This window comes from Elgaria multicarinata, chromosome 18 (genome assembly GCF_023053635.1).
Source record: "Elgaria multicarinata webbii isolate HBS135686 ecotype San Diego chromosome 18, rElgMul1.1.pri, whole genome shotgun sequence".
Taxonomy (NCBI): Eukaryota; Metazoa; Chordata; class Lepidosauria; order Squamata; family Anguidae; genus Elgaria; species Elgaria multicarinata.
Genome location: NC_086188.1, coordinates 953,024 through 980,175, shown reverse-complemented (window position 1 = coordinate 980,175; position 27,152 = coordinate 953,024). Strand labels below are relative to the sequence as shown.

The following is a 27,152-nucleotide window of genomic DNA, read 5'->3' as shown; positions in this document are numbered from 1 at the left end:
GCTGGGAGTTGTAGGCACGCAGAGGCCACCACACCTGCCCTGTACGGAGGATCATACATTGCTCCCTCCCCTCCCCTCCCCTGCAATTCTTCTTGGTTTTAATTTACTTCATGGAAATAGTTTTCATGCCTGGTTCCCCCCCCGCCCCCCAAAAGTTAATATTGGTACTGGCCTGACTTCCAGAGGCAGAGAGTTCCACAGAAAGGGGGCCACCACACTGAAGGCGCTTCTCCGGGTGGGCTCCCGTCGGGCCAGAGGTCCACGCGGACCCACCAGGAGCAATCCGGACACTCCTAGACCAGCGTTCCCCAACCTGTGTTGGACTACAACTCCCATCAGACACAGGCAGCTTGGCCAACAGTCAGTGATGATGGGAGTTGTGGTCTAGACCACGTTGGGTAAGGCCGGCCTAGGTGCCAAGAGTATGCCATAACAGTAACTAGGCTGCCAGCGGCCTTCCGCCACTGCCGCTAGCCCCAAAAACTGTTGGTTTTATACTGTTGTTTTTGTTTCTAATGGTTTTAAATTTTGTATACTTTTTAATGTTTACCATTTTTAACCTTTGTAAAACGCCCAGAGAGCTTCGACTATGGGGCGGTATATAAATGTAATAAATAAATAAATAAATAAAATATATAAGTAGATGCAGCTGAAATAAATGCGATACTTTCCTTCCTTTTCTCCTTGCCTATCCTTTCCCACTTCCTGCTCCAAAGGACACACTTCTCCAATGGCTTCAGAGCTTGAGGGGTGGCAGAAACTGGGCTCTGCTACTGGCCAGGAGACCAAGTGATTCTGGGAGGCATCAACCACACCACACACCCCAAACTCTCAGGAACAACCCCACAGACCCAAACATCAGCCTGGGATGGAGCAGCAGCTCCAAACATTCACTTTTCCTCATCCTCCCCTTCATTTTTCCTTTGGTGCTGTGTCTATTAAATTTTGAGCCTATAGGCAGGGACAGTTCTATCCTTTCCATATCAGTACAACACTCAGAAAAATGTTAGGCAATTAAAGATAAAATAAAATAATAAGTAATAATAAAATACGTTATATTTTTACACCTTCACGCCGCTGCTAGTTTTTGCTTTGGTTTCATATTGTAGTTTTAAGTTTTAAAGTGTTTTATATTGTGTTTCTATCGTGCTGTATTTTATGTTTTCAATCGCTGTGGACCACCTAAAGAGCTTCAGGAATTCAGTGGTGCAGGGATGTAATAAATAAATACAGGCAGTTTTGCCATGTCCAATATAGAAAATGAAACCAAACATAGACCACGTTCTTTCTACCCATGGTTTGAGGCACACACATTGTATTACAGTATTATTATTATTATTTTTAAAAAGTATGGGATTGCACCCTTAATCTATATCAGGAGGGGCATCCTTTTGGGGCTGTGGCGATTTGAGAAACTGTCCTGGGCACCTCCACAAAATGGCTGCCATGGGAGGCATGGCAAAGGCCAAGGAAGGTCCCCAAAAGATGGAGTCCAAAGCAGAGGTGGGGGCTGAGCTCCAACACAGTAAACAATTCCTCTAAACCCACAGCTGTCAGCATCAACAGAAACCCCACTTCACAGTAATCCCAGCTGCTGGTAAGAAAACACGTTGTCATACTTGCCTCGGCATAAGCCCCCCAAACTCAAAGGGGCTTATTTCAAAGTAAGACAGGCAGTCTTGTGCTCCGAGTAATCCAGTTGACTATACAGACACAACTTTGCTTTCAAAAACTCAAGATTTACTCAGATTAACTTTATTGTATAATGACAATAGAAAATACAACATCAGCTAAGATTCTGGCACGCTTCAGAGATCTGACAATGGGCGTACTATAAGCTGTCAATGAAAAAGGTAAAGACGACCATGAGGACTAGTGTAAAACTTTAGTGGCAAGTTCTCTAACAAACAAACAAACAAACAAACAGGAAAGTAAGCCACAGAATCGGTTGCCAAGTTCCAAAATAAAGCGGAAAAAGCCTCGGGTTTGTTTTTTTTACTTTCTGTTTACACCTGGGGCAAATGACACGAGCGCAGGGCGCCTGAACCTCACAAACTAGCACAGCTTCAAATTGCATGAACACCACGAGCCTCTGTGGCAAGAGGCACCAAAGCCTCCAATGGAGACATTTTCCCCCCAAGTCTCCAGTTTCTCTGGGCAGATGCGACGGCCGTCAGTGGCGGCTGAAATGCCGCCAAGCAGGTGAGAGCGGCTGTGTCCATGGAAGTCATCTTTGCAGAGGGAGAATGTTGCAACTGCAGGAGAGCGGGAAGAAGGGAAACGGGAGAGAAAGATGAGACCATCTCCAAGTGTCCAGTTTTGCCTTTCCTTCCTCACAGACGCTAAAGGCAACGAACACAAACACAAAAGGGACGTGGGCCCACTGTCAGGGGCCATTTCCCACCTTTAAATCTCTAAGGGCGCAATCCAGGCATGCAGGGAGTAGTAGGACTTTTCTTCTGTCTAAACCGGCATAGGGTTGTCCCCTAAATGCATCAAGTTATGGCTTACATCGCTGCACCAGCAGAAGCCCTCTAGCACAATGGGGCTTTCTCTTTGTCTCCTACCCGCCCCCCGCCCCAGCTCCCCCCGATTCTGCTGACAGAACGGCTTCCGCCAGAGGAAGCACACAACTGGATTCCAGGCTTTAGTTTGCTGCCTGCATGATCTTGTCCTAGATAGGTGAGGTATAAAATGCTGAGAAGAAATAAACCCAGTAAATTCAGTTTTATTTCATTTCCCACACCAAACAGAGTTCCTAATACAGGGAAGTGGCACACGAGGTACAGCAGGAAGAACACCTCTTTCCACACAAGTGCCACCTCAGGCTGGTCATCCCCCCGCCCCCGCCCCCCATTCACGCCACAGGCAGAGATGCCCAGCAGTGTTAGTGACAGAATCCAGAACCGGGGGCTGCCAGTTACTCAGGTGTGTTCACCACGGCAGCGTAGCCAAAGGTGCAGGCTTGGGGACCGGCTAAGATTTTGGGAACGCCTTACCCCAGGAGCCCTTTTCCGCTCCAGCGTTTCGGGGTGAGTCCAAGGTGCAGCTTCTCCCCTCGCCGTATCACAGTCACACTTAACGGTTTCTGGGGCAAAATAAATGAAATAAAAATCACCAGTCCCACACGGGCTCCTTACTGGCCTGGTTCGCACATAATGGCGAGACAAGGGGGGGGGGGGGTTGCCGTTGAATCGTGGGTTGTCGCTGCACGCAAACCCTGCACTATGTTTTAAAGAGAACCCATGGTTTGACGTTGGGTTGTGAACTCTGGGCCGCTCATCTCACCAAGTCCAGTTTGTCAGTTTGCTCGATAACCTGTGAAGCATCTGAGGGAGCTTCAGACGCTGGAGAAAAGGGGAGGCTTGGAAGAGGCAGACGTCGCCCCGCTGTGTTACTCTCTGTGTGTTTTTATGTAAATGGTTTCTTAAGCTTTGCACACTGCATTTTAAATTGTTTTCAATCTTTGTAAACTGCCCAGAGAGCTTTGGCTATGGGGTGGTATAGAAATCTAAATAACAATAACAATAACAACAGAAGAAGAAGAAGAAGAAGAAGAAGATAAAAGTCAGTAGGGGCAGGGAGCCTGGTTAGTGCCAAGAGCGGAGCCCCTGGGTGCCACATTGGAGACCCAGGCTGTAGAACATTTGTGGGGAGCAAGGGGACCCCCGTTGGCTCGGCTCCAGGGGGCCCACGGGGAGAGGCAGCTGGCTGCTCACCCCTTCGCTGTGTTGCACCACGGTGGCGATGTTCTGCAGCGACTGGAAATTGCGCGTGTTCACGGAGCCAAACTCAGCAATCTCATCATCAACTTGCAGGCCCTTCGGAGAGAAGCAGAGGTCATGGACGCATCATGGCTTTGCCCCTGGGAAGCCAACCGAAGAGTCCCCCCCCCCCCCGTGCCAACGGGGGAACGGACGGGAAATTGGGCCGGCACGAAGGGCGGGGAAGAGAGAGGCAGTACTTGCCGAGAAGCTGGCCGGGGAGCCTGGGCTGACGGCATTCACGCGGGCAAAAGGCTGCGGCAGAGCCTGGCTCCGGTCGCAGGCTTCGGCCCGAGCCTCCGCCTCGTCCTTCTCGCGCTTCTCTTTGTCCCGGGCGTGCAGCTGGTGGAGGGCCTGTTCCACCTCCTGCATCAAGGCCTTGTGATCATTCTGCAAACCTGAAGGCACGGGGAAAAGGGTCGGCAGTCAAAGGCAAGGGAGGACGGAAGGCAGATCGGGATCCGCCGGTAGATCTCTGGATGACTTGCAGGAGACCGGCAAGGGTTTCTGAATCCCAACCCACCATTTAGCAACAGGAGGACATCGAGGGGCTGGAAAAACCACGTCAGGGGGCACCAGACAAGGCTGGCAGACTGGAATATGGCTGATACAATTCAACAGAGAGGGAAATAATGCCTGGAAAAATCTACATTTAGAAACTGGACCGTTATCTTAGCCATCTTCTATAATCAAAGCACTGGCCTGGGTGCTCCAGATTCATTTTGTGTAAAGAGAACATCAGAAGAGCCCTGAGGCTGGATCAGACCAAGGGTCCATCTCGTCCAGCACTCTGTTCACACAGGGGCTGACCAGCTGTCGACCAGGGACCAACGAAGCAGCACATGGTACAACAGCACCCTCCCACCCATGTTCCCCAGCAACTGGTATAGATAGGCTTACTGCCTCTGACCCTGGAGGGAGCACGTAGCCATAAAAAAAGAAGGGAATAAATAAGGCTGCAATTCTACACACACCGTCCCTGAGAGTGAGACCCAGTGAACACTGTGGCTGCCAAGGGAACGTGTGCACAAGGGGGCTAAAAACCCACGGAACGAAGGATTGGCTGCTTACAGATAATGTTGTGCCGGGCTGTCCGGACCTGGTAGACGTCCACATCTGCCCGTGGATAGCCTTCGACATCCACCAGCGGCTCGTTCATCCCGACACCTCTTTGCTGCGGGATATAAAGAAAGTCAAAAGACCCTTCTGAGACCCGTTTCAAAGAGGACATAGAACGTAGCATCTTACATTTTATTATTAATATCATTATCATTACAAGGAGCCCAAAAAAGTGTACACAATCCTTCTCTCCATTTCATCCTCACAACAACAACCTTGTGAGGTAGGTTAGGCTGAGAGTCGGTGACTGGCCCAACATCACCCAGTGAGCTTCATAGCTGGGTGGGGACTATTATTTTTTTTATTTAGAGTATTTTTATCCTGCACCTCAGCCAAAAAGGCTCCCAGAGTGGCTTACAATTGATCAGTAAAGAAGACAGTCCCTGCCCGCAGGCTGACATTCTAAAAAAGACATGACACACAAGGAAAAGGGGATGGGGAGGGAAGAGGGAGAAAAGAAAAAGAAATTAAGGAGACTATTCAGGCTGGTGGGAAGGCCCTGCCACCCCATCTCCCAATGGAGGCGCAGACCCACAGCTCCGCCTTCTTCCCCACAGGGTCATGATGACCGTTAGCCCTGGGGGGGGGTTCCAATTGAAGCAGGCTCTGAATGTCTCCCTCACTGCTGCTTCCCCCGGATCTCCCCAGCCCCAATCCAACACTCTAGCCACTACACCACCCTGGCTCTCTTCTGCCTGATTCACACAATTACTGCAGCCCACCATGGCTTATTCAAGCCACGCAGTGCTTTGACATGTACCATTGTGCCAGGAGCCACTGGGAACATTCAGGCCGTGGCGGTTGGTCGCCTTGGCTCATCGTAACGTGTGAACCCGTCATGGTGGATTGTTCCCGAGGTTAACAAACCATAGGCTGTTTTTTAGTTGTGGTTGGTGTGTTCGCTACAACAACAACCCACCCTGAAAAGGATTCACATGTCATGATAAGACACAGCGACCAAACACCACGGCTTGAAAATTTATGGCGCCCGCCGGCACTTGCAGCCATTCACTGTGGCTTAAATGCAAAGGCCTTTTTCCTCCATTATAAATGCGATAGCTTAAAATCCTATTACTTTACAGCTTAATCCTAGGCATGTCTACTCAGAATTAAATCCAAACAATTTCAATGGTGTGAAGAGAAATAGGATTGTAATCGATCCACGTCTGATTTGGAATGCTGGCTTTTATTCAGTAAGGCGAAGCTAATTTTATTCACGTGCTGTATAAATACCTAAAACATGTTTTCGATACCCCAAAATAAGTGATCGATAAAGCATATAGTGTGGTTAAAACATTGTATTTAAAGAAATTGAACGCTTTGTTTTTTTAAAACAAAGAAACAAACACACACCTTGCTACCACTGAGCCATTCCCAAGCCCGAAGTTCTTGTCAGCAGCCTTTCCCTAAGCACCAGGTCCCCATGTTCAAAACACACCTACAAGGCTTCGCCCAGGCACACCCAGCAAGCGCTTCTACAGGGTGCTGCCCCAGTAATCCTAGTAATCCAGGCATTACTTGGCGACAAGAGGGGAAACTCAGCAAAACCCAAGGGTGCTGAGTGGAGCCCAGGATCAGGCCTTCTGCAATGCACAGGCAGGTGCTTTTGACAGAACTCCACCTTGGATCAGTGGAGCAAAAGACCAGGGTGATCCAGGAGCGGCCAAGGGCTGCACACTGCACAGAGCGGCACATCCCATCTTGCTGCCTCGCAGGACAGAGCCCAGAACTAAACCCTCCTTCCAGATCCAACCATCTGAACCAAAGGCAGCCTCACACCTGATGGAAACAAAAGCCCGCTGGCCTTCCTGCCTTCCTGGAAGGGTCTGCGCACCTGCAGCCCTATAGACCACTACGCCTTGGGCTGGTGGATTCCATGCTTTATTATTGCAGCCTTTTAGGAAGGCCCGGGGCGGGGGGGGGGGGGACGGACACCACCACCGCACTGCTTCGCTCCGGCCTTCCGACTGGGTTTCAGCGTCAGCAGTGGGATCGCTGGGAGCGGCTGCAGGGCCTCTGTCTGTCTGAACACGCACGGGAGGGCTGCGCCCTAAAAGCCCTTAAAACACGCAATGCTGCGTGATATAAAAAACAGCGCAGCTGCAAGCCTATAAACAGAGCAAACGCACAAACACGTCCACGAGAACAGGCCATTCTGCAAACACTGGAACTCCCCGCCACCGGGTGCCCTGGATTACCCCTCCCCTCCGCATCTCTGGGGACGATGGGAGTTGCAGTCCAACGCCGCTGGACTTCAGCGCTCTCCTGAGTGAGAGGCCAAGCGTCCCTTTGGGCGTGTGCAGAGAGCTCTCCGGGGGCCCCTCGCCCCAAAGCCCTCGCCCTTCAGCTTACATCCTCCAGGACCTCATAGTACGCCTTGATCTGGGCTTCGATCTCATCCTTCCTCTTCAGCAGCAGCTGCACGTCGCTGACCGTCACCGCCTTCGGGCCTGGATCCTGCACGGACATTCCTGGGCCAATGCAACACCCGGAGAGAAAGGGAAAGAGCGGCAACGTCGCAAAGGAGCCACTACGGGTCGCGAGTGCGGCCAAAACAGCTGCGTCACCGCGGAGCAGGCAAGCCCCGCCCAGCCCGGCGACGAGGAGGCGAAGCCGAGCCGCTGGGTTGGTGGCAGCCCGACCAATGAGACGCAGGGGGCGGGGCCTAGGGGTAGCTGGTTTCCTATTGGAGGCGACGCGCCTGGCGGAGAAGCAGTGGATATTCTCAAAGGGGGCGAGCTCTGGTTCGCACGTGTGTGTGTGTTATACACGTGATAACCACAAAGGTAGGTACGTTGACTTGGAAGGAGGTAAGACACGCTTGGGCAAGGCTGAGATTGGGTCGTAGGAGTTCTACCAGCCTTCCCCCAACCTGGTGCTCTCCAGAGGCATTGGACTACAACTCCCAGCGTGCTGGGAGTTATAGTCCAACGCCTCTGGAGGGCACCAGGTTGAGGGAAGGCTAAGCCATGGCCATGAGAAAGGAGGAGAACAGTGAAAAGGGGCGGGGGGGGGCAAGACCACGGGTCACATTTGCTTCTTGATTTGCGAGTATTCCTCATCTCGCCTTTAACGCTTCCTAAGGCAAGGCCCGTGGCTCGGGCAGAAGAGCCCCCCTGCTTTCCCCACAGGGGGTCCCGGGTTCAATCCCCGGCAGCATCTCCAGGTAAGGCGAGGAAAGAATCCTGTCCTGAAACCACAGAGGGCTGTTGCTGCCAGCCAGTGTCAGCAATGCTGGCCTCGATGGACCCAGGGCGCAGAAGGCAGCTTCCCATCAGGTACATCTTGGCCTGAATGTCCCACCTGCTGCCGCCTCTTGGAGGGAAGAACCCTGGACGACACACACACATACACACATTGTCCACCTGCCCCTCCAGTGTCGGACATGATCCCACCACAAGTGCCGGAGTAGGTTCCAAGTGCCAGACCAGCTGGCTTGTGGATGAGGGGCCAGAAGAGGGCCCCATGCTGCCCTCCGCCTCAGGCAGCAGAAATATCTTGGCGGCGGCGGGGGGCATAGTTCACGCCACACCAGCTAGTCCCTGCCTCTTCCCTTGCATCATGACAGTGATAGAAAGCCAACATATCTTTGGGGTTAAATACTTAAAACACATCCATCTGGAGGAGGAGGAGGAGGAGGGGACAGGGAGGAGCGCCCTCCCCTGTTTTGCTATATCCATAGCTTTCTGTCCTGCCCCTGTCTCTCTCTTTCTCTGCTTGGCTCTTGGTGCCATCTCTGGCTTCCGTGGACGACAAAAATGGTGAGGCTTGCAAATTCTTAACCAAATTCTTCTTAAACAAAAAACAAAAAAACACCCGCTCCCTCTTCCTCTATTATTGCTATCGCCCTACAGGATAAACAAGAGCCAAATTTTGCCCCGTAAAGTTTGGAAAGATATTTTTCATGACAGGTTCAAATTTGTGGACTGTCTTTGCAACATCTCAAATCAGTGCATGAAATGTACTCCTGAAACCATCAAGTAATTTTGGAGGAAACTAATTAATGGTTTGCTAATTCTTAATTTTTACAGGCAACTTTGGACGTTTATTTTATTTTATTGCACATTCTTACTATTGGTGGTGTTGGTATTGACATGTACTTAAAACTCTCATATTTCGCACATAGTATTTGATTTGGCTTGTTTTCCTTCCGGAGCAATTAGAAAAGAATAATAATATCTGTTTTATTCTATTTTGATCTTTATTCACTAGACAAGTTATACAGATAAAGGGCAGAAGGTAAGATCAACATGTTTTTAAATATTGTCTTCTTGTCCATACTGGCAGCGTGCTCCCACTTGAAAGGCAAGGTGCCGCTTTTTTCTCCTTAACAGATTTTACATACTAAGGAAAAACATGAAATAAGCATTGGGAAATCATTTACCAGGGGGGAAAATCCATTATGGAGAAAAAGACAGAATAGCTGCTCAGTGCCTTTGGACTGGTGACACTAAGTCCTCCATTTGGAAGCACAGGCTGCTGTTTTAAATAAGCTTCCTATTTAACTGCATGTATTTCTTAAACAGAAGTGAATTGTCTCAGAACCTGGGTCTTTTCACACATTACTCAGGGCAAACCCAGGCCAGTTACCAAGGACAAGACTGAGCGGGGAGCAGCAGTCAAACCCAGCCCCCTGCTGAGACTACCAGTGTGATACATGTGTTTGCAAACATCAGGTTCGCCCATCTCCGTTTTTGGGTGTGCACTAAAACAGAATACACGCACACTCGAAATGGCAATGTGAAGAGGCTCAGAATGTTTCATTTGTTCCGTTGTTTCGTATTTGAACAAAGTTGTGCTTTAAGAAACAAAAGCCCCAAGTTTAAAAGAAATAAAAATAACGTGAAGTAGCCGCAGACTCGCCAACATTAAGGCACTTTTAAATACATTTTACCTGAATGGGCCTTCAAAGTGCCTAACTGGCTGGATCCATATCCCTATGTTGCAATATTATTATGAGACTTTAAAGTGGATGCATTTGTTGAATAGTACGCTGTGCTCTTGCTTCATCTGAGCAAAGCTATGATGCTAAGCCACTGATTGTGAAGGGGGATCAACACGACTTATTTTGAAAATAAAGCTCATTTCGTTTGGCATCAGAGAGATACTGCATATCACATGTTATAGGACAAGAACCACCCCCCACCCCTCGGTTATAAAACATTGTTCAAGAGATAACAGAACTCGCTCATCCCCGACGCGGAGTTAGGTAAATATTTTCCAGGAGAATTAATATTTAACGAAGTAAGGTTATCAATTTTGTGAGTTCTCCCATAATCCAAACCCAGATGCATTCTCTTATTATCAATAGATTAACATCTGGATAAAGCTTTGTCCAGATATTAATCTATTGAGAATTTTGCAAAAAATAAAAACATCTTTCTAATCAAGCCAATCTGGACATGAAAGAAGGGCAGTTCCTTTTTTTCCTTTGAATTGGAAAGGGAGGTGTGTTTACTTAGTTTAGAACTAAGTAAACTCCCGTTATTTAACCTGGACCTGAGAGATGGATTCTTTCTCGACACTGGACTTCTTCATCTGATGCTGGACAGGGGAAATGCAGAATCGTTCAAGCCCAGTGTCGGCTCTGTTCACTAAAAGTTGTCGCATTGCAAGCTGGAGACCTTGCCCGGACCCTTAAATTGGGTGTGGGAAAACCTTTCTGTGGTTGAGGTCTGCATTACCTTGGTCAAAACCTTCCGGCAGTGGGTGGGGCCAGAGCCAAAAATGGGTGGAGTACCAGATGACACAAAATTGGGTGGGATAGCTAATACCCTGGAAGACAGAAACAAACTTCAAAGTGATCTTGATAGGCTAGAGTGCTGGGCTGAAAACAACAGAATGAAATTTAATAGGGATAAATGCCAAGTTCTACATTTAGGGAATAGAAACCAAATGCACAGTTACAAGATGGGGGACACTTGGCTCAGCAATACTACAAACGAGAAGGATCTTGGAATTGTTGTAGATCGCAAGCTGAATATGAGCCAACAGTGCGATATGGCTGCAAGAAAGGCAAATGCTATTTTGGGCTGCATTAATAGAAGTATAGCTTCCAAATCACGTGAGGTACTGGTTCCTCTCTATTCGGCCCTGGTTAGGCCTCATCTAGAGTATTGTGTCCAGTTCTGGGCTCCACAATTCAAGAAGGATGCAGACAAGCTGGAGCGTGTTCAGAAGAGAGCAACCAGGATGATCAGGGGTCTAGAAACAAAGCCCTATGAAGAGAGACTGAAAGAACTGGGCATGTTTAGCCTGAAGAAGAGAAGATGGAGGGGAGACATGATAGCACTCTTCAAATACTTAAAAGGTTGTCACACAGAGGAGGGCCAGGATCTCTTCTCGATCCTCCCAGAGTGCAGGACACGGAATAACGGGCTCAAGTTACAGGAAGCCAGATTCCGGCTGGACATCAGGAAAAACTTCCTGACTGTTAGAGCAGTGCGACGGTGGAATCAGTTACCTAGGGAGGTGGTGGGCTCTCCCACACTAGAGGCATTCAAGAGGCAGCTGGACAAGCATCTGTCAGGGATGCTTTAGGGTGGATTCCTGCATTGAGCAGGGGGTTGGACTCGATGGCCTTGTAGGCCCCTTCCAACTCTTTTATTCTATGATTCTATGATTCTATGTTGCATCTGGAACGAAGGTAGAAGGCACAACAGAGGGTGCTTGAATCTTAGGGGTACCCTTGTGCACCTGGTACAGAATTACCTCCCTTCGCTGTGTAGTTCTGGAGACAGAGTAAACGATCACACTTACCTGGAGCAGGGCCAGTGAGGGGGTGTGGCTTCAGGAGAATCCGGAGGTTTGGATGGAGAGGCCTTTAGGTCCGCGGGCCGTGCTTTCAATGATCTGAGAGGCAGCCACTCTTCTTCAGGTATTTCACTTGCGCAGATGAGGGGGCTGGAATATGAAGAAAGACAACTGTGACCATTGTTATTCCTTGTTTATTAAGTTTACATGGTAAAATAAACAGCAAAACACAATAATTCAGCAACAAACAACCCATTCAACAACTAAAATTAATAAAGGGAGCACCATTATCCAAGACATTTAGATCTTAAAATCACAGAAGAAGCAGTTCATTAATGCCGGAGATCTTTCCGTAAAGTACCATGAAACTCAGGTGGGTAACTGATGTCTTCAGTCAGATTTGACTTAAAGGGATGCTGTATGTCATGAACATTACGCCTTCTTTTACATAGTCTTGAACTCTTTACTTGCTTAGTTTACTCCTTCGTGAATGTGCCAGGCCACAATGGGTCGAACCCTTGGAGCAGCTGAATTTGGCCATTGATCTTTCTTTAAGCATGTCTTGAAAAGGCCAAATAGGAGCAGTGGGTGACCCAGGCGGGGGGGGGGGGGGACTGGGGCAGGTTTGCGGCTGGTCGGGCCAAGCGCTCATCCAAGGCCTTTCTTCCCTGCAGCCTGAAAGGGGCCGGTTCCTCCACTTCCATTCTTTGACGTTCTGGGTTGGAAATGCAAAGCAGGTGAGCGGGCCCCTCGGCGGCGGCGGTGTTGACATTTGGGTCATTGCTTTGGTTTGAAATCCGGCGGGGTGTGTCAAGGCCTGCGATCCAGGCAGCTTTGCCATTGGATGCTGAGGAAGGGGAGGAGGCTTATCGGGGGGCGGGGGCGTGGGGGGGGGAGGATTTCAGGGCATCCTGTATCCAGTGAAGGGCCTGTCCCCGGTGGGCTCTGCACTTGGCGTGTTGCGCTGGAGTGCTCTTTGGACGAGGCTGATGCAATCGGGGGCTCTCGGGACGGGGGACCTGTGTGCTTCTTTGCTGGGAGGTGGATTGCAGGGAGAGCGCTGGGCCAAGCACACACCCGTGCTCAGAGAGAGGGAGGCTGCCAAGCCATGTCCCTTTACAACACCTTCTGACCCACAGCTTTTGCCAGTGGAGGCTGGAGGCTCTGAGGTCAGTGGGGCGGTGATTCCGCTCCAGGTTTCAGTCAGATGCAAAGCACCTTTGACTCACTCCTTCAGAGTTCTGACTGAAACCGCATTCAGATTCCCCGTCCCACTGACCTTGGAGCCTCCAGCCTCCACTGGCTTTGGTTTGTTTAATGCAGGAGTGGGCTGCATGCCGCCACCCTGAGGATGTTTTTCAGCCCCCACTGGCTTCCCCCATATCAGCCACGCTGCCTGGGGCTGATTAGAGCTGCTCCAAAACATTTGGGGAAGTCTGGGATAGAGGGACGTGGAGTTGCCAACTTTTTTCCCCCCTGGCTCTGCTCTTGTGCCTTTAACAACAGCCCAGCATACAAAAATTAAGTAGGGTGAAGCTTTTCCCATGACGTCATGTCCAGGCCGGGAAAAGCTTCAGCAGCTTAATTTCTGCATATCGGGGTTGTTTTTAAAGGCATAGGAGCAGAGCCGCCCAAAATGTGGCAACCCTAAGGGAAGTTGGCAACCCACAAAAGTGTTTGAGGGCCTAAGTGAAATACCACGACACTGTTCGAGAGGGAAAATGCATTTCCAAGAAACGGGACGTTGGTCAGAGAAGAAGGAGAGGCCTCCTCCGGGGCAAGACAAGGGCGATTGTGGGGAGGGGAGCGGCCAGGGCCGCAGCGCCACTGTGCTTCTGTCTGTGTGTTTTAAAGGCCGCCTCGTTTTATTGCAACAAAATGGGGTTTGAAGAATTCGCCTACAGAGGCTTGGAAACGGGTAGCAGAGAGGTGGCGTCGCACGCGGTCAAGCAGGACAAAGTAAGTCAGGGAGAAGACGAGAAGCGCAGCCCACAGTGCCAGAGTGTTGTGCCTAGTGATGAGAGACCAACCTGGCAGGGTTCACGCCAGCTGGAAAGGGGGAGGTTGTTGTCTGGGGGCTACTAGCGAGCGGGCTCAGCCTCCCCTGCGTGGGCCGAAGGGAACACCTGGGCCCTTGGACTGTGACTAGCAAAGGAGACGGAATGTGGAGTTTCCAGCCAGCGCCGGGAGAGCGAGGGCGGGGGGCGGCCTTTAAGGGCGCACTGCTGGATTTGAGAAATCTCCCACCTCAGGGATGGACTATGACCACTTTAAATAAGTCACAATGTAGGTGGTTTTGAGCCTTTGCATTTACAATGGGGCTCTTACAGATTGTTGGTTAACCTTGGCTTAGCAAAAAATCATCATAAATTATTTGTTGTTGTTGTTGTTATTATTATTATTATTTCCAGATTATATTTGTCTTCTCCTCCGCTCTCAATCCTGGAAATCAAGGTAAATCCACGCTCCCTAGGGCCGACCCATTTGTAACTTTGAAACCCTTCTGAATTTCAGCTGGATTTGCATGGGTGGCGGAGAGTAAAAGGGTAATGCATTAAAACCGCCTTCCCCATCCCGGTGCCCTCCAGATGTTTTGGACTACAACTGCGCTCAGCCCCTGCCAGCATGGCCAGTGGTCAGGGATTATGGGTTGGCTGCTTTTAGAACATCCTGCTTCCACAGTGGCCCACCAGATGTCTCTTGGAAGCCCACCCGCAGGAGAGGAGGGCAAGAGCCCCCCCCCCCGTTTTGTCTGCAGCATGTGGTCTGTTAACGATTGATTACTGGACTCGGACTGCACACCTGTGCTAGTTCCTTAACAGGGAAGGTTTTAACAGGGTTTTATGTGCCGCTCCCCGGGTGAGCGATCAACACAGGCCTGAAGCAAAGTCTCCAAGGAATGAGAGGGAACAGGATGCCTGGACAACAGTTTGTCCTTTGTGGGGGCAAGTGCCCAGTGGATTCCCTCTACATGAATACAACACACCTAGAATTTCACATTCCAAAGTACCCTGGTCTTGGAGACTCTGTCTGTTGTGGCTCAGAGCAGTTGATAAACTTCTCTTCCATGAAGTGGTTTTCTGTTTTTGCTCCTCTTTCACATTTTGCAGAAATGGGAAAGCACTTAGTGAAACACGGGGATGGCGTCAAAGATATTGCCTTTGAAGTGGAGGACTGTGATTCCATTGTGCAGGTAAAACCACAGCTGCAGAGTCTTCCTGTGTAACTCTGAAGCTTGCTACACTGTGCTCATGCTTTGTCCTTTCTTCCCTGCTCAGAAAGCGAGAGAACGTGGAGCCATAGTCGTGAAAGAACCCTGGATAGAGGAAGATAAGCACGGGAAGGTGAAATTTGCCATTGTTCAGACGGTAAGAAAGTGTCCTATAAACTCAAGCAAAAAACAACCGCAAGGATAAAAGCCAAACAAAAACAAAATAGGCCGCTGCAAGGCTTAATGCCCATAGATCTGTGTCCTGGCGCTCTTAAAAAAAAGCTCTTCATCAAGGGCAACTAAAACATCAGTCTTCATTTACTTAAAACCAAAGGTCATCACAAAATAGAAGAGGGGGGGGGAACTCCCAAACAAATTCACTCTACCCACGATCCAGAACCCTCCCCACTATCGGCTCCAAAGCCACTGGGATCCACTGGCTCACCAGAGGAATATTAAAACCTTGTGATTTCTGTCCACCCTGCACCCCCACCACCCCCGCTCTAGTACGGAGACACGACACACACACTCCTAGAGAAGATGGACTACAAGGGGCTTTTCCTGCCAGGGTTTGAGCCCCCCCTCTTCAAGGACCCAATGCTAAGAAGGCTGTAAGTATCCCGGCCTCACTCAAAGCATGCGCTCCATTTCTGACGTTCAGGCGATGAGCGCCGTTGTTGACGGAGTCAAAATGGCACCGCCCACTTGAAAGTTTGGGGCAGAAGTACAAGGCCTCTTAAGAAGGAGAAGCCTGGGGGGGGGGGACCAAAACACCCCACCAAGGACTGAGTGACCTCAGTGGCCATGAAATACGGGTTGAGGGTTGGGGAAAGCCTGGGGAAATGGGAGCAGGGGTGGGCAGGCAGCGCTGCCCTGCTTTGGCTGTAGCAGGCTCTAACGGCCGTGAAGTCAGCAAAGCATCAAGGCCCCACCTCCCACCCAGTGGGCTTCAGGCTACAGCAGAGGTGGTCTAAATCCAGGCAGAAGGCAGAAGCCGGGTGGGCAAAGAGGATCCGGCGGCAGCAGGAGCAGCCACGATAGCAAGCAAGAAGTCAAACCCAGGGGATCAGGCAGGTACGTTACGCAGCCCAGCAGCAGGGCCGTTCCTTAGGCAGCCCGAAAGGCCAGGAAACGGGGGCCTCCATCACAGGCCACTGCTCAGGAGACAAGATGCACAGCCCAGGCAGGAGGGACCAAGTTGTTCCCATGCTGGCTGGGCTCTCAGGGAAGGCTTTTAAGCCCACTGGACCCTACCCTGTGCTCAACTGCAGTAAATCAAGCCCCCCTTTTCAGGGCCTTACTCCTGAGGAGTCACTTTCTCGCAAGGAGACCTTGTTTTGGAGGCGAGCACTCTGTTGCAGGGGAGCCCTGCTAGCCTCTCGCTTGAGGCGATGATGCTCCTGGGAGTCAGAGGGTTGCTCTGCCTCCGAGGCTGAGGGACAGTCCTGCAACCATCTCCCCCGGGGACTCAGGAGCCTGTGGGTCAGAGGGTGGCCCCTGGTTGGGGTGCCCTGGGTTCCTGGGGCTTCTGGCTCTTTTGCTGAGGAGGACACCTCCAGTGGCAGCATGACAAGGGGGGAACGGCATCGTGGAGGAGCCGAAGTCCTGAACAGCAGCAATTTGTGCCAAAGCATTTTGCTACCGGTCCTGTTTGCAAAATTCTAATTTTAAAGGCGATTAGGCTGAGGTGAGGTGGGGCGGGGCGGGGCGGGGATCTTCCCACACATTATTTTGTGGCTGCTAACTCAGATTTGCCACAAAGGTGGTACACTCGACAAGGAGCTGGCCCTGGCCCCGGCCCCGTGTGATGAGTGACGCGCTACGTCCCTAGAGGGAGGGAAATAACCTTTGTTGCTCTTACAGCAACACTCTGGTACTTGTCACAGTTCTAGGTGCACACGACGGAAAATCTTAAATATCCCCAGAAAAATCAACCCTCATGTGCCAAGAGCCAGTGTGGCACAATGGCCAGACAGTTGGACTGGGAGACCTGGGTTCTGGTCCAGTCACCGGCTCTCAGCCTACAGGGTTGTTGTGAGGATTAAATGGAAAGGAAGAGGGCCAGGCAATCCACCTGAGGTTCCTTCCAGGAAAAAAGACTGGATATAAATATAGGGAAGAGTTCCATGTCAAGCCGACCCTCTGGGAAGCCCAAGATCATGACGTCCCCCTTGGCCCCAAGCTGGATGACTCTACCAGCAGCCACCTGACCCCGGTTGTCTTTCTTTTCCCAGGCCATCTGGAAAGCTGAATTTCATTGACCACGTGGTGGGCAATCAGCCGGACCAGGAGATGGCTCCCGTGGCAGAATGGTGAGCTCTGCTCTGGAAACTGACTTCCCGGGGTGGTTTTGGCTTTTGAGGTGGCCCTGATGAGAACCAGCCTGGACTACAACTCCCATCTGCTCCAACCACTGTCTGTTTTGGGTGATGGGAGATTATAGTCAAACACAACTAGGGGCTGGTTTTAGAACAATTCTTACAGAAGGCCTTGTAAACGCAGGCCCCTAAAGCGACTAGGAGAGGCAGGCTCTTTTACCCAGAGCCATTTTCTCCTGGGGCCCAGTGTGCACACGCACGCACACACACCAGGGCTGGCCCTACCCTTAGGCAGGGTGAGGCAGCCGCCTCAGGCGGCGGATGCTGGAAGGCAGCAGCAAGGTGTTCAGGGAGAGAACTGTGTGCCCTGAAACCTGCTCTGCACCCCCCAACGTTAGCCTGCTCCCTTCAGGTTCAGTAGACGACATCGTCCCATCAGTGCTGAAGACAGATTCACCTGCCAGGCCAGTCAGCTTTTGTACACAGAATGGGAGAGGGCGCCATCTTGCCCTTCGCCTAAGCGCCAACAAGTCTTGGCCCCCGCCCACCCACCCACCCCTTTTCTGACCTCAGGAGAAGTTGTGATCCTTTGCTCCTAGGTCACATCTCCCCTCTGTGGCTAGCTCCTCAGGGCAAGGCTTTCTCAGGGGGCAGGTCTTGGCCACGATGGCTAAAATGAACATTTCGGTACAGAGGCAGCCTTCGCCGGCATTAGAGAGAGATGAGGGTCTTTCCCTACCTGGAGATGCCAGGGATGGACCTGGGGCCGCCCGCAGGCTAAGCAATGGCTTTACCATTTCACCACATCCTCTTTCCGTAGAAGAACCGATGGATCTAGAGTGCAAAACAGCAGCGATAGGCAAGGTTAGCTTTTGCCCTTGGACGATTCGCTCTTTGTCTTTTTAATTTCCTGCACATCCCCAGGTACCAGAGACATCTCCTGTTCCACCGTTTCTGGTCTGTGGACGACAAACAGTTGCACACGGCCTTCAGTGCTCTCCGGTCTATTGTAGTGGCCAATTATGAAGAGACCATTAAAATGCCCATTAACGAGCCGGCTTTGGGGAAGAAGAAGTCTCAGATCCAGGTGTGAAAATCTAGACGTTCTGATTCTGTAACAGAAGTGAGCCATCTTTCGGGCAGTGAGGGACTCATTTGCTCAGTGACAAAATAGTCAGAGACAAAGTCAAAAGTGGGGAGGGGCACCCCCTTTCTCTCCCCTTCATTCATCCATTAGCCAGTCATTCACTCTTCTGTACTCTGTCAGCAGAGGAGCAGAGCCACAGAAAAAGCTCACAGCCACATTCTCTCTATATACCAGTTTTGTTGCCCTTCTCTGGACACACGCTTTCAGTTGACTGTTCAGTAAGCAGGGAAGGGGCTTTTGTGACGGCACCAATTCTGGCCAGTTAGTGCTGTCCACAGCCATTTTCTACAGCAAATACACAAGAGAGGGTACTTCTGGACAAAATGCAGGAAGGGCATCTCTGTAGAAAGGCCACCACTCAAATTCAGCATGTCTGCATGTGCCCAGAGTGTTGTCTTTCTGCTCTGCAGGAATACGTTGACTATTACGGAGGCGCTGGAGTCCAACACATCGCTCTGAATACCTCAGACATTATTACTTCGGTAAGACGTCTCACTTCTCTGTGAGTCTGTGATTCTATTCCTGGTCCACCCACCTTCTGGAATGGCCTGTTATGGTAATGGACCTTCTTCGGTTGCAGATCACAAACCTGAAAGAACGTGGCATGGAGTTCATGTCTGTTCCATCCACCTACTACCAGCAACTTCGAGAGAGGCTGAAATCGGCCAAGATCAAAGTGAAGGAGAACATTGATAAACTGGAGGTCAGTTGGCTACTAGGGTTATGATTCATTCTGCAGTGTGGCATTCTGGATTCCACCTTGAATGCCTTGGTTGAAGGATGGGGTAGAAATCTATTAAATTTAGGGCACAATCCTACATGTGTTTAGACAGAAAGAAGTCCTACAACTCCCAGCATTCCCCAGGCAGCATGACAACTTCTTTCATTCTCCTGTCATTTCTTTTTTCTCTAAAGGAACTCAAAATCCTAGTTGACTTTGATGAGAAGGGATATCTCCTCCAGATCTTCACAAAGCCTGTTCAGGACAGGCCGACAGTCTTCCTTGAGGTCATACAGCGCTACAACCACCAGGTTTGTTTGGTATCAGAGGCTAAATGGAACCAAAGCCACTTTTGCAGATGGCCTGAAGGTGGTGGTGACCTTTAAGTTGCACAAGTAAGGGGACTCTGAAAACAGGATCCAGCTATGGGCTGTTATCATCCCATTCTTTACTGTTCTGTGGCGCCACACAGCTAATGAACAGAGAGTATCCCTGCTCATCAGCCCAGGCAGACTAGGACACCTGAGGAACCAACAGGGGCCTGGCTGACCCTATAGAACTGCTGGCCCAGGCGTAGGCTCATTGGCCTGAGCAACTCATCCCTACATGGACTCCTAGACTTCCTTTGGATTAGCGCCTTGTGGAGCCCGGCCATCTGCCTGACTTTAACTATATACCTTTCTTCAGCCCCATTGATTTGCATTTGCTTTCTGGATCTTGACTTTAGGCTGATCTGAACTATATACTTCACTCTGCCCCATCCAACTGCTAGCCTGTAGCACCAGGACAACTGTTATTCAAAGGATGGGGTGAAAAAAAATTGTAATTTCATTTGAACCCCAACAGGCTGCTTATAGCCCAATTATCTGGAAGAAAGGCTCTCCTGCTAATTATGCTTTTTTTCTCCTTGGACGCTAGGGATTTGGTGCTGGAAACTTCAAATCTTTGTTTGAAGCTATTGAAGTGGATCAGGATGCCCGGGGAAACCTCACCTTCCTGACACCCAATGGAGAATCAGATGTTATGTAAGACTCAGCACCAAAGGGGGCAGTTATATTCCAGAAGTGGAATGTGGATACAAAAGGAAGCAGGAGAAATCCTCTCAGTTAAACCTTTGCCAACACCAACGAAAGGGTCTTTTTTCTTTTCTTTTCTTTTCCGTTGAATAAAGACATTCAAAGCATGGAGATTTCTTGCTGTGTTTGTTTTTGTAAGAGTTCTTTCTCAAGGTGATGGGGGACACTACACCCCACCCCACCCTCAAACCTATCTATTCCTGATTCCAGCATATAACTAGAATAAGCTGTTGGGAAAGGGTCCATACAACCTATTATTATTATTATTATTATTATTATTATTCCTAGATAAGAATTGGTGTTTGGGGTCAGATTTGGGACCTATCTTGTTCTGTGTTCTCTCTGCAACCTCAGCCTACTCCCAAGAAGGGTAGAAAGGGGGTATTGTCCTTCTCGGGGACTAATAAACCAACACATAGGTCTTCTGTAAGAAAAGTCAGTATATTTATGGTTTGCTTTATAAAAGTTACTATAATACAATGGTACATAGTATTCAATTCACAAAAAATATGAACAAGTATGTACAGCATGACACACCCACAACAAAAAACACGTTCTTCAAAACAAGGTACATACTGATGACAGTGCCTAGATGCACAGAACGGTCCAAAATTTATACAGTTGTTTTAAACAAAAGGGAACAGAAATGTTTAAAAAAATCCTAAACCTCAGAAGCAGAACTTTAATTCTGCCATTTTGTTTAAAGGAACATAAAAAATAGATGTCATTTATTGCAAACCATTTTCCTCTCCCCCTTTTAAAGGAGATCCTTATTCTTCACACTGCGAATTAAAAACCAATTATCTTTACAGAATTAATGAAAGAGGAGCAACAAGGACTACGTTTTCTCCCACCACAGCTTTTCGTTTAAGAACTACTTCCCAAATTTAGAGTATCCTTTGTTCCCCCCACCCCCGCCCCGACTCCCCCTAGGAATTGCCCCACTCTAGCAGCTCTAATGAGAAAGCCAGAAGCCCCGATGGGGCACACAGAGCTCCGCCCCAGTAGGGCTTGCCTTGCTGGGGGGGGGGCAATACTCTGCTCAGGTGGAAGCGGCACATGGGCATTGGAACACCTTGAAGCTCCAGACCGTGGCAGGTACATGTTTCTTTTTGCTTCTACAAATACTACATTGGTAATCGAGAAGGAACGTTATAAAATAGAAGAAAATTTATATTTGGAAAAAAAAAATCAATGTTGCAGATTTGCTTAAATACATTTTAGGTTGTCATTAATAGACTATACACATTTTCTTGTCTGAAATAAATAGATTTTGCACGTTAAGGTATCAGAAAGGCAAATAAAAAAAGCCTCAACTTGGCATTTTTTTTAATCTTCAGCCTCTTAATGCTTCTAGTTTGAGCTACGTATTGACAAAAAAAATGTACAAAATTTACATTATACATAGCTTGACACAAGCTGTAAATGGCACCAGCTCTTTCCCTCAGTGGGCCCCGCCACGCCATGTTCCATTCTCTGCTTGAGGACTCGGGCTGGCCATCTTTTAAAAAATGAACTCCAAACTCCAATAGTCATTTTTAACAAATTATTTACATGCTTTTGAAGTACAAACAAAACAGCCCCAAAACAAAAAAACAAACAAAATCAACGTGTTTCTACAAGAAACAGTGTTTTGAAGAGAAGAGTCAGAACGGTTGCCTATGTACAGATGATGTGTCCATTTTAAACTGCAAAATTTCATTTTCCCCTCCTTTTAAAAAACATTTTATACAGAAATGCACTGAAATGATCCCTGAAAATAGGTCACAAATGACAAAACTGAAACAACTTTCCATCAGAGTATTAAAATTATTTCCTCCCCGCCCCGCCCCGCCTCTACCCCATTGTAGAAATAAGCTTCTTTGACAATATAAATATGTGCCAGAGTGGGACAGACTCCTTGCTGCCCTCCTGAACTCCCAATATTTAACCTCAAATTAGAAACTGAGGCAGAGGGAAGAGAGATGATTGTATGAAACCAAGCAGGCTGGGACTGAATGATCGCACAGAGACATGTGCTAGATGACACCGGCTGAAAACTCAATGGAAGCCAAGCTGACCTCCCCACCGCCCTTGGGAGTGGAAAAGAAGGCTTGTCAGTGAGTGGGCTGACAAGAATTTGGCACTCCTTTGGGGAACAGGGGAGGAAGGAGGTAGGGTGGAGACTTGGAAAGTCAGGCCTGTGGTCACTGCTACGCCTCCCCACCCCACCCCACCGCTTCAAGAGTGGATCCTCATTCCTTCCAAAGAGCGGCTGTGAAGGAGCCCCTCCCCCCCATCTGGGGCGGAGTCAGAGGTGCAGGTCTCCATCCAAGGGTCCTTTCAGCCCCGAGCTCTTCAAGGAATGGAAGCCGAACCAGCTCCGGAGGGGTCCAAAGGTACTTTGGATTTAAAGTTCAGGTTATGCTTGTGCGTATGAATGAAAACACTTCGGAAAGCCTCTCACCAAAGCTTGGCAAGGTTTCGGCTATACACGGTCCTTCCTCTATCCTGCCACCCCAGTCATAGCAGGGTCGGAGTCAGGAGGGGTGGGGGGTCTGTGGCAGTGACGTCACAACTTCTATGCCTGGAAGTTGCTTCAAGTTCTGACTGAGGTTAAACCAACAGAAGCGAGCGATTGCAGTAGTCCTAATATTGCCGTATTTCCCCAAGGGAATGTGTTTCCCAACAATTTAACTATTCAAACACGTGAGATTAATAACTGAGACAACTCACCAGGACCCTTTGCTTCACTGCCTTTCAGCGCATGTTTGTGCAGTAGGCATTCCTTGTGGTATGGAAGGAAAAGCACAGGAACACGTTAATATTGACAACAACCTCTGTCATGAGACGGATGTGGCTTTCTCAAAGACTGGAAGCATAAAAAGCCAACACCACACGCATGCCAAAGGAAGAGTTGAAAGAAAGCAGGGAGCCAGGCAAAAGGGAAAAGACGCTGGTCTCAACCAACCAGCTTCACGGAGGGTCTGGCCTGGATCTCCCATACCCAGCTCCTTATAGCTCAGACTATCCAACCCGCCAGGTCAAAAGAACCAGCCCAGCTGGAAACACAGATAAGGCAGCTTGCGTTGGTTTAAGTCTCCTTCTTTCTGTAGGCTTTTGCATACTAGAAAAGGGAGATGCACCTATCAAGTAACTTGCAGAGGGGTTGCTGGCAAAATCCCACTGCCTTAAAAGAAGGGGAATACAGAAGCCATCCAAACAACACAGGGCACCAGATGTCAAGTCTTGGGTCAGGTGGGCAGGGGGGAGGGGGGCTGCCGGAGGTATTATTTATGCCTACTCTAGTTGCCTCATTTCTTCTCTAGCAAATTAATTCTTAGTACAGCAAGTTTAAAGTTCGATAACTTCAAGCCATGAACAAGAAACTGAGTACTGAAAATGGGCAAATATTTCAAGATTTGTCTAGCATAGCAGCCTTGGAACTAATTTTAAAGGAACCTCTTTAGTATATGGATTTTGAGCAGCAATCTTCTTCAGGGGTACAATGGTAAATATGACACACATTGAAAATGTCAATACAATGCTTTTTTTATCTTCTCTATCATTTGCACCCAGGTATTATGTGTTTGTTTAGGACAGGCGTCAACTAAAAAGTTGGTTTGCTGCTGGAAATTGGTATTAAAAAGTATTGCTTCTTAAGGCCATAAAACAGCTGCTCTCCACTCCATCAACGCATTCACACACCCTTGTGCGCCACACCTGACAGTTGCACAACTAAGCTCTAGCAAGCCAAGGTTGGTCACTGAGCAAGACACTGTCCCATTTGGCTGAGGGAGGCAGAGCTCGGTTCTTTTTAGAAGAACGCTTTTGAATATTTAGAAAGAGAGGGAGCATACGATTAAAGGCTCACATAGCCAGAGGTGACAATAGGGGCGGGGGGGGGGGGGGAGGAAGGCGAGAGAAAAGCGGCGTCTGATGTGGGTTTGGGTGCCAGCCAAGGGACAGACCTTGTCCTGGTCGGCGACTCCTCTGCAGCCCAGCCGTTTCATCCCCTCTATTCCCTTCTGGTGGTCTCTACACTGGCTTCTTGCGCAGGCCTCTCAGACAGGCATGAAGGATGCCCAGCAGCAGGGACTGAGGGAGTCCACTCAGCATGCTGTGTGACCAAATGTTTGTACGGCAGAAATAAATGCTAATGAAAGCACGGGGGGCGGGGCTGGGAGAGCACCCTCTACTGTGAAAAAGAAAGGCCACTCACTGCTAGGCACAGTCAACAGCACCTTCCTGCCAGATCCTCTCCAAGCAGACCAGCAGAATGCCGATGGGCGTGAAGGTGGCACCCTTGAGCCAGATCCAAGCGTTTCAGACCACTCAGGGATCCAGAGATGGAAGAGGGTGACTCTGTGCTTGACAAACGCAAAAAGAAGCCCCCACCCCACTGCTCGCTGTCCCTTGACAGCTCTCGCTACGCTCAACCCCAGCCAGCTTCCGTTCGACTCATGAACGTCTCTTGTTCAGTCTCTGCTTCACATTTTAAAATCTCGAATGTCTTTCTACTGATCCCCCCACCCCCAACCCCCTGCAAACAAAATTCATGAGGAAAAGGTAGCAGCATTTTATAGAAAGAGGAACGTTTTTAAACAATAAGAAGGTACCTTATTCTACTCAGGAGAGCTCTGCCATGACGGAGAGGGCAGAGGGGGAAAAGAGATAGTGTTTGACGTTCGGTGCCACTGATGAAGGGGAGCTATTTGCCAGGGGAGTTCTGGATCTGACGTCCCAAAAGCACCTGCAGCCTGAAGAGTCCTAGTGTGCGTGTCTGCAATTTGCACTTTTCTTGACAAAAGGACAGAACGTGCCCAGCGGGATTTTCTCTCTCTCCCTCGCCCTCGTCCATTCCCCCCCCCCTCATTATTTTTTTTCCTTCTTCCTCCTCCTTTTTGGCAAAAGTGCAACCACCCTCGGTTACCACAGTCCGGACAGAGCCAGTGCGTGGCAAATAACCTTGGGTTTAATTCAGGGTCCCTCTGCAGTTCTCAGAGCCACACAAGCAGGGGATCTTGACGTCCTCGATGGGGAATTTGTAGTCGTAAGTAATTTCCTCGTTCACATTGATGTGCTGCTTCGAGTAAATGACAATCTTCTTTTGGGATTCCACTGTGATGACTTTAGCATAGCAATTTGGCTAGAGAGACAGCATTAAAAAGGTTATTTAGATTTTGGGTCTGTGGGAACAGAAAGGGGGCTGTATGAACTCTCCACAACCACCCCCTTAATACAGGATTTATGTTAAGAAGTCAGGTCTATTGCAACTTTTTTAGGGGCTCAACAGAACTTGTGAGGCCCAGTAATACTTACATTGCAACTGTGATTAATAAACCTGGCAAAGTTCCCACACTTGGTTGCATCAATAATTGTGTCGTGGTCGACTCGGAACATGTAACTGCTCCCAATGCCTTCGTCCTCGTATCGTTTCTCTCGCATATCAGCAATTACCTGCAGAACAAGCCGGAAGTCACCAGAGGCCCTTTCTAAGGGCAACCACTCAGGCCTTGACTGAGTCAAACTCTATCAAGATGTCAGTGTTTAGATCACTAAGATCCCTCCATGGCTGAAAAGTGGCAAGATTTCACAGTGTAAATCTTAAGGGCAGCGTTTTCAAAGGGACAAACAGGGGAGGTCCATGTATTGGACAATGGGTACCTGTCCTAAAGTCTGGCATGAGAGGCGGTGATATGCCCGGGTTTCTGTAGACAATATTGGGGGAAGAGCAGCGGGCTGGGGCCCTGAAGGCTTCCAGAGAGAAGGGTGAAGGGAGGGGGAAACGGGACTATTTCCAGGCCAGGTGGCCCTCCAAGGGAAGAGTGGGCCATGCTTGCCTCCTCCCTGGGGCTTTTTCCATTCTAGCTCCTAGACATCTTGGTGCCTGCTCCCATCCTGGCTTGCCTGTATGTTTCTGAGCCAAATTCAAGGTGCTGCTTTTGTCCTACGAAGCCTTACATGGCTCAAGACCCCAATACCTGATGGAGTGCCTCTTCTGGCATGAATTATACTACCCTCAGCATCCAAGACCCTGAGAGAAGAGGGCAGTTTTAACCTGGCGCCTGGAAAGCTCGGAAGGTGGCAATAAGAGAGAGGGCTTTGTTGGCAGTGCCCCCACGCCCCACCCAGTTATGCAATGATCTCCCTGACAAGGGCCGCCGCCTGGCACCAACATGGTTTTCTCTTCGGCACCAGGTTAAAAACTGCCCTCCTCTCAGGCATCTGGCGGCATGTCTTAAATTAGGTCTTGGATCATCATTGGCTGAAGGTTTAACATTTTGTTTTTAGAGATATGTTGCGTGTGTGTGTGTGAGAGAGAGAGAGAGAGAGAGATGCTGATATAGTATTATGTAAATGCTTTTCTATTTGCTCTTTGGATTATCTATTTTAATGGTTTGTAATTTTTTTGTGAACTGCCTAGAGAGCTTTGGATGCGGGGTGCATCCCTCCTCCCCACCCGCCATTTTAAGAGACTGAGCTGCCTCTCCCAAGGCTTAGTTACCAGCAGCAAGTAAGTGTGTGTGTGTGTGTGTGTGTGTGTGTGTGTTTTGGCCCTGCCTCTTTTCCCTTTGGCCCTGCGCCCCTGCTTTGAATGGAAGGGACTGAGACCCCGGGGGTTTCAAGGGGGAGCAAAGACAGACTCCTCCTGGGAGAGCTCTGTGGCTTCTCCCAGCTTACCTGCCGGATATTCTGGCCCACGTACTCAATCACCATCTCGTCAGCAGCAATGGGCTCCATCGCAAACAGTCCCCAGTCATGAATGTGGCTCTTACAGAACTTTAGCTTTTTCTTCCGGAACTACACGGTGGGGGACAGGGAAGAGATAGAAGACTATTGTGAGCCATGTGCTAGAAAACTAACAAGATACAAGGGCACACTTGTATGCTGCTTTGGGATTTGTGCAAAAGAGAAGTGGCATAGAAATAAAATAGCAATAACAACAACAACAACAACAATAGTAGCAAGAAGAAGAAGAATGAGCTGCAAGATTTTAAGTAGAGCGATTCCTAAAAATCTGGAGCCAAGGATGCTTTTCAGAGTCGTCACTAGGCTGCTTA

The 27,152-nt window shown here is 49.3% G+C and overlaps 3 protein-coding genes across 4 annotated transcripts in view; 1 reads left to right on the top strand and 2 right to left on the bottom strand.

The window, feature by feature from the left end:
• Positions 1–1,733: 1,733 nt before the first annotated feature.
• On the bottom strand, positions 1,734–7,438 carry PSMD9 (proteasome 26S subunit, non-ATPase 9). Its single transcript, XM_063143796.1, has 6 exons — positions 7,236–7,438; positions 4,836–4,938; positions 3,969–4,162; positions 3,720–3,821; positions 3,000–3,088; positions 1,734–2,255 (listed from the first exon to the last, which is right to left on the bottom strand). Exons 1-6 carry the CDS (start codon positions 7,350–7,352, stop codon positions 2,228–2,230), a joined length of 633 nt encoding a protein of 210 aa, XP_062999866.1. The 5' UTR covers positions 7,353–7,438; the 3' UTR covers positions 1,734–2,227.
• Positions 7,439–8,563: 1,125 nt separating this feature from the next.
• HPD (4-hydroxyphenylpyruvate dioxygenase) lies at positions 8,564–20,220 on the top strand. 2 transcript variants are annotated; one of them, XM_063144416.1, is made up of 14 exons: positions 8,564–8,644; positions 9,096–9,122; positions 12,311–12,373; positions 13,491–13,595; positions 14,048–14,090; positions 14,747–14,829; positions 14,915–15,004; positions 15,355–15,458; positions 17,082–17,159; positions 18,090–18,252; positions 18,723–18,794; positions 18,893–19,015; positions 19,228–19,344; positions 19,952–20,220. In XM_063144416.1, exons 1-14 carry the CDS (start codon positions 8,642–8,644, stop codon positions 20,060–20,062), a joined length of 1,182 nt encoding a protein of 393 aa, XP_063000486.1. In that variant the 5' UTR covers positions 8,564–8,641; the 3' UTR covers positions 20,063–20,220. The 2 variants fall into 2 exon arrangements, with proteins under 2 accessions (XP_063000486.1, XP_063000487.1); XM_063144417.1 differs by lacking the exon at positions 13,491–13,595.
• Positions 20,221–21,056: 836 nt separating this feature from the next.
• Positions 21,057–27,152, bottom strand: part of SETD1B (SET domain containing 1B, histone lysine methyltransferase) — a 50,534-nt gene continuing 44,438 nt past the window's right edge. Inside the window, exons 16-18 of the mRNA XM_063144190.1 lie at positions 26,773–26,892; positions 25,411–25,548; positions 21,057–25,237 (exon numbers count right to left, since the gene is read on the bottom strand). Coding sequence (XP_063000260.1) covers positions 25,064–25,237; positions 25,411–25,548; positions 26,773–26,892 — 432 coding nt within the window. The 3' untranslated portion in view covers positions 21,057–25,063. The remainder of the gene's footprint in view (positions 25,238–25,410; positions 25,549–26,772; positions 26,893–27,152) is intronic.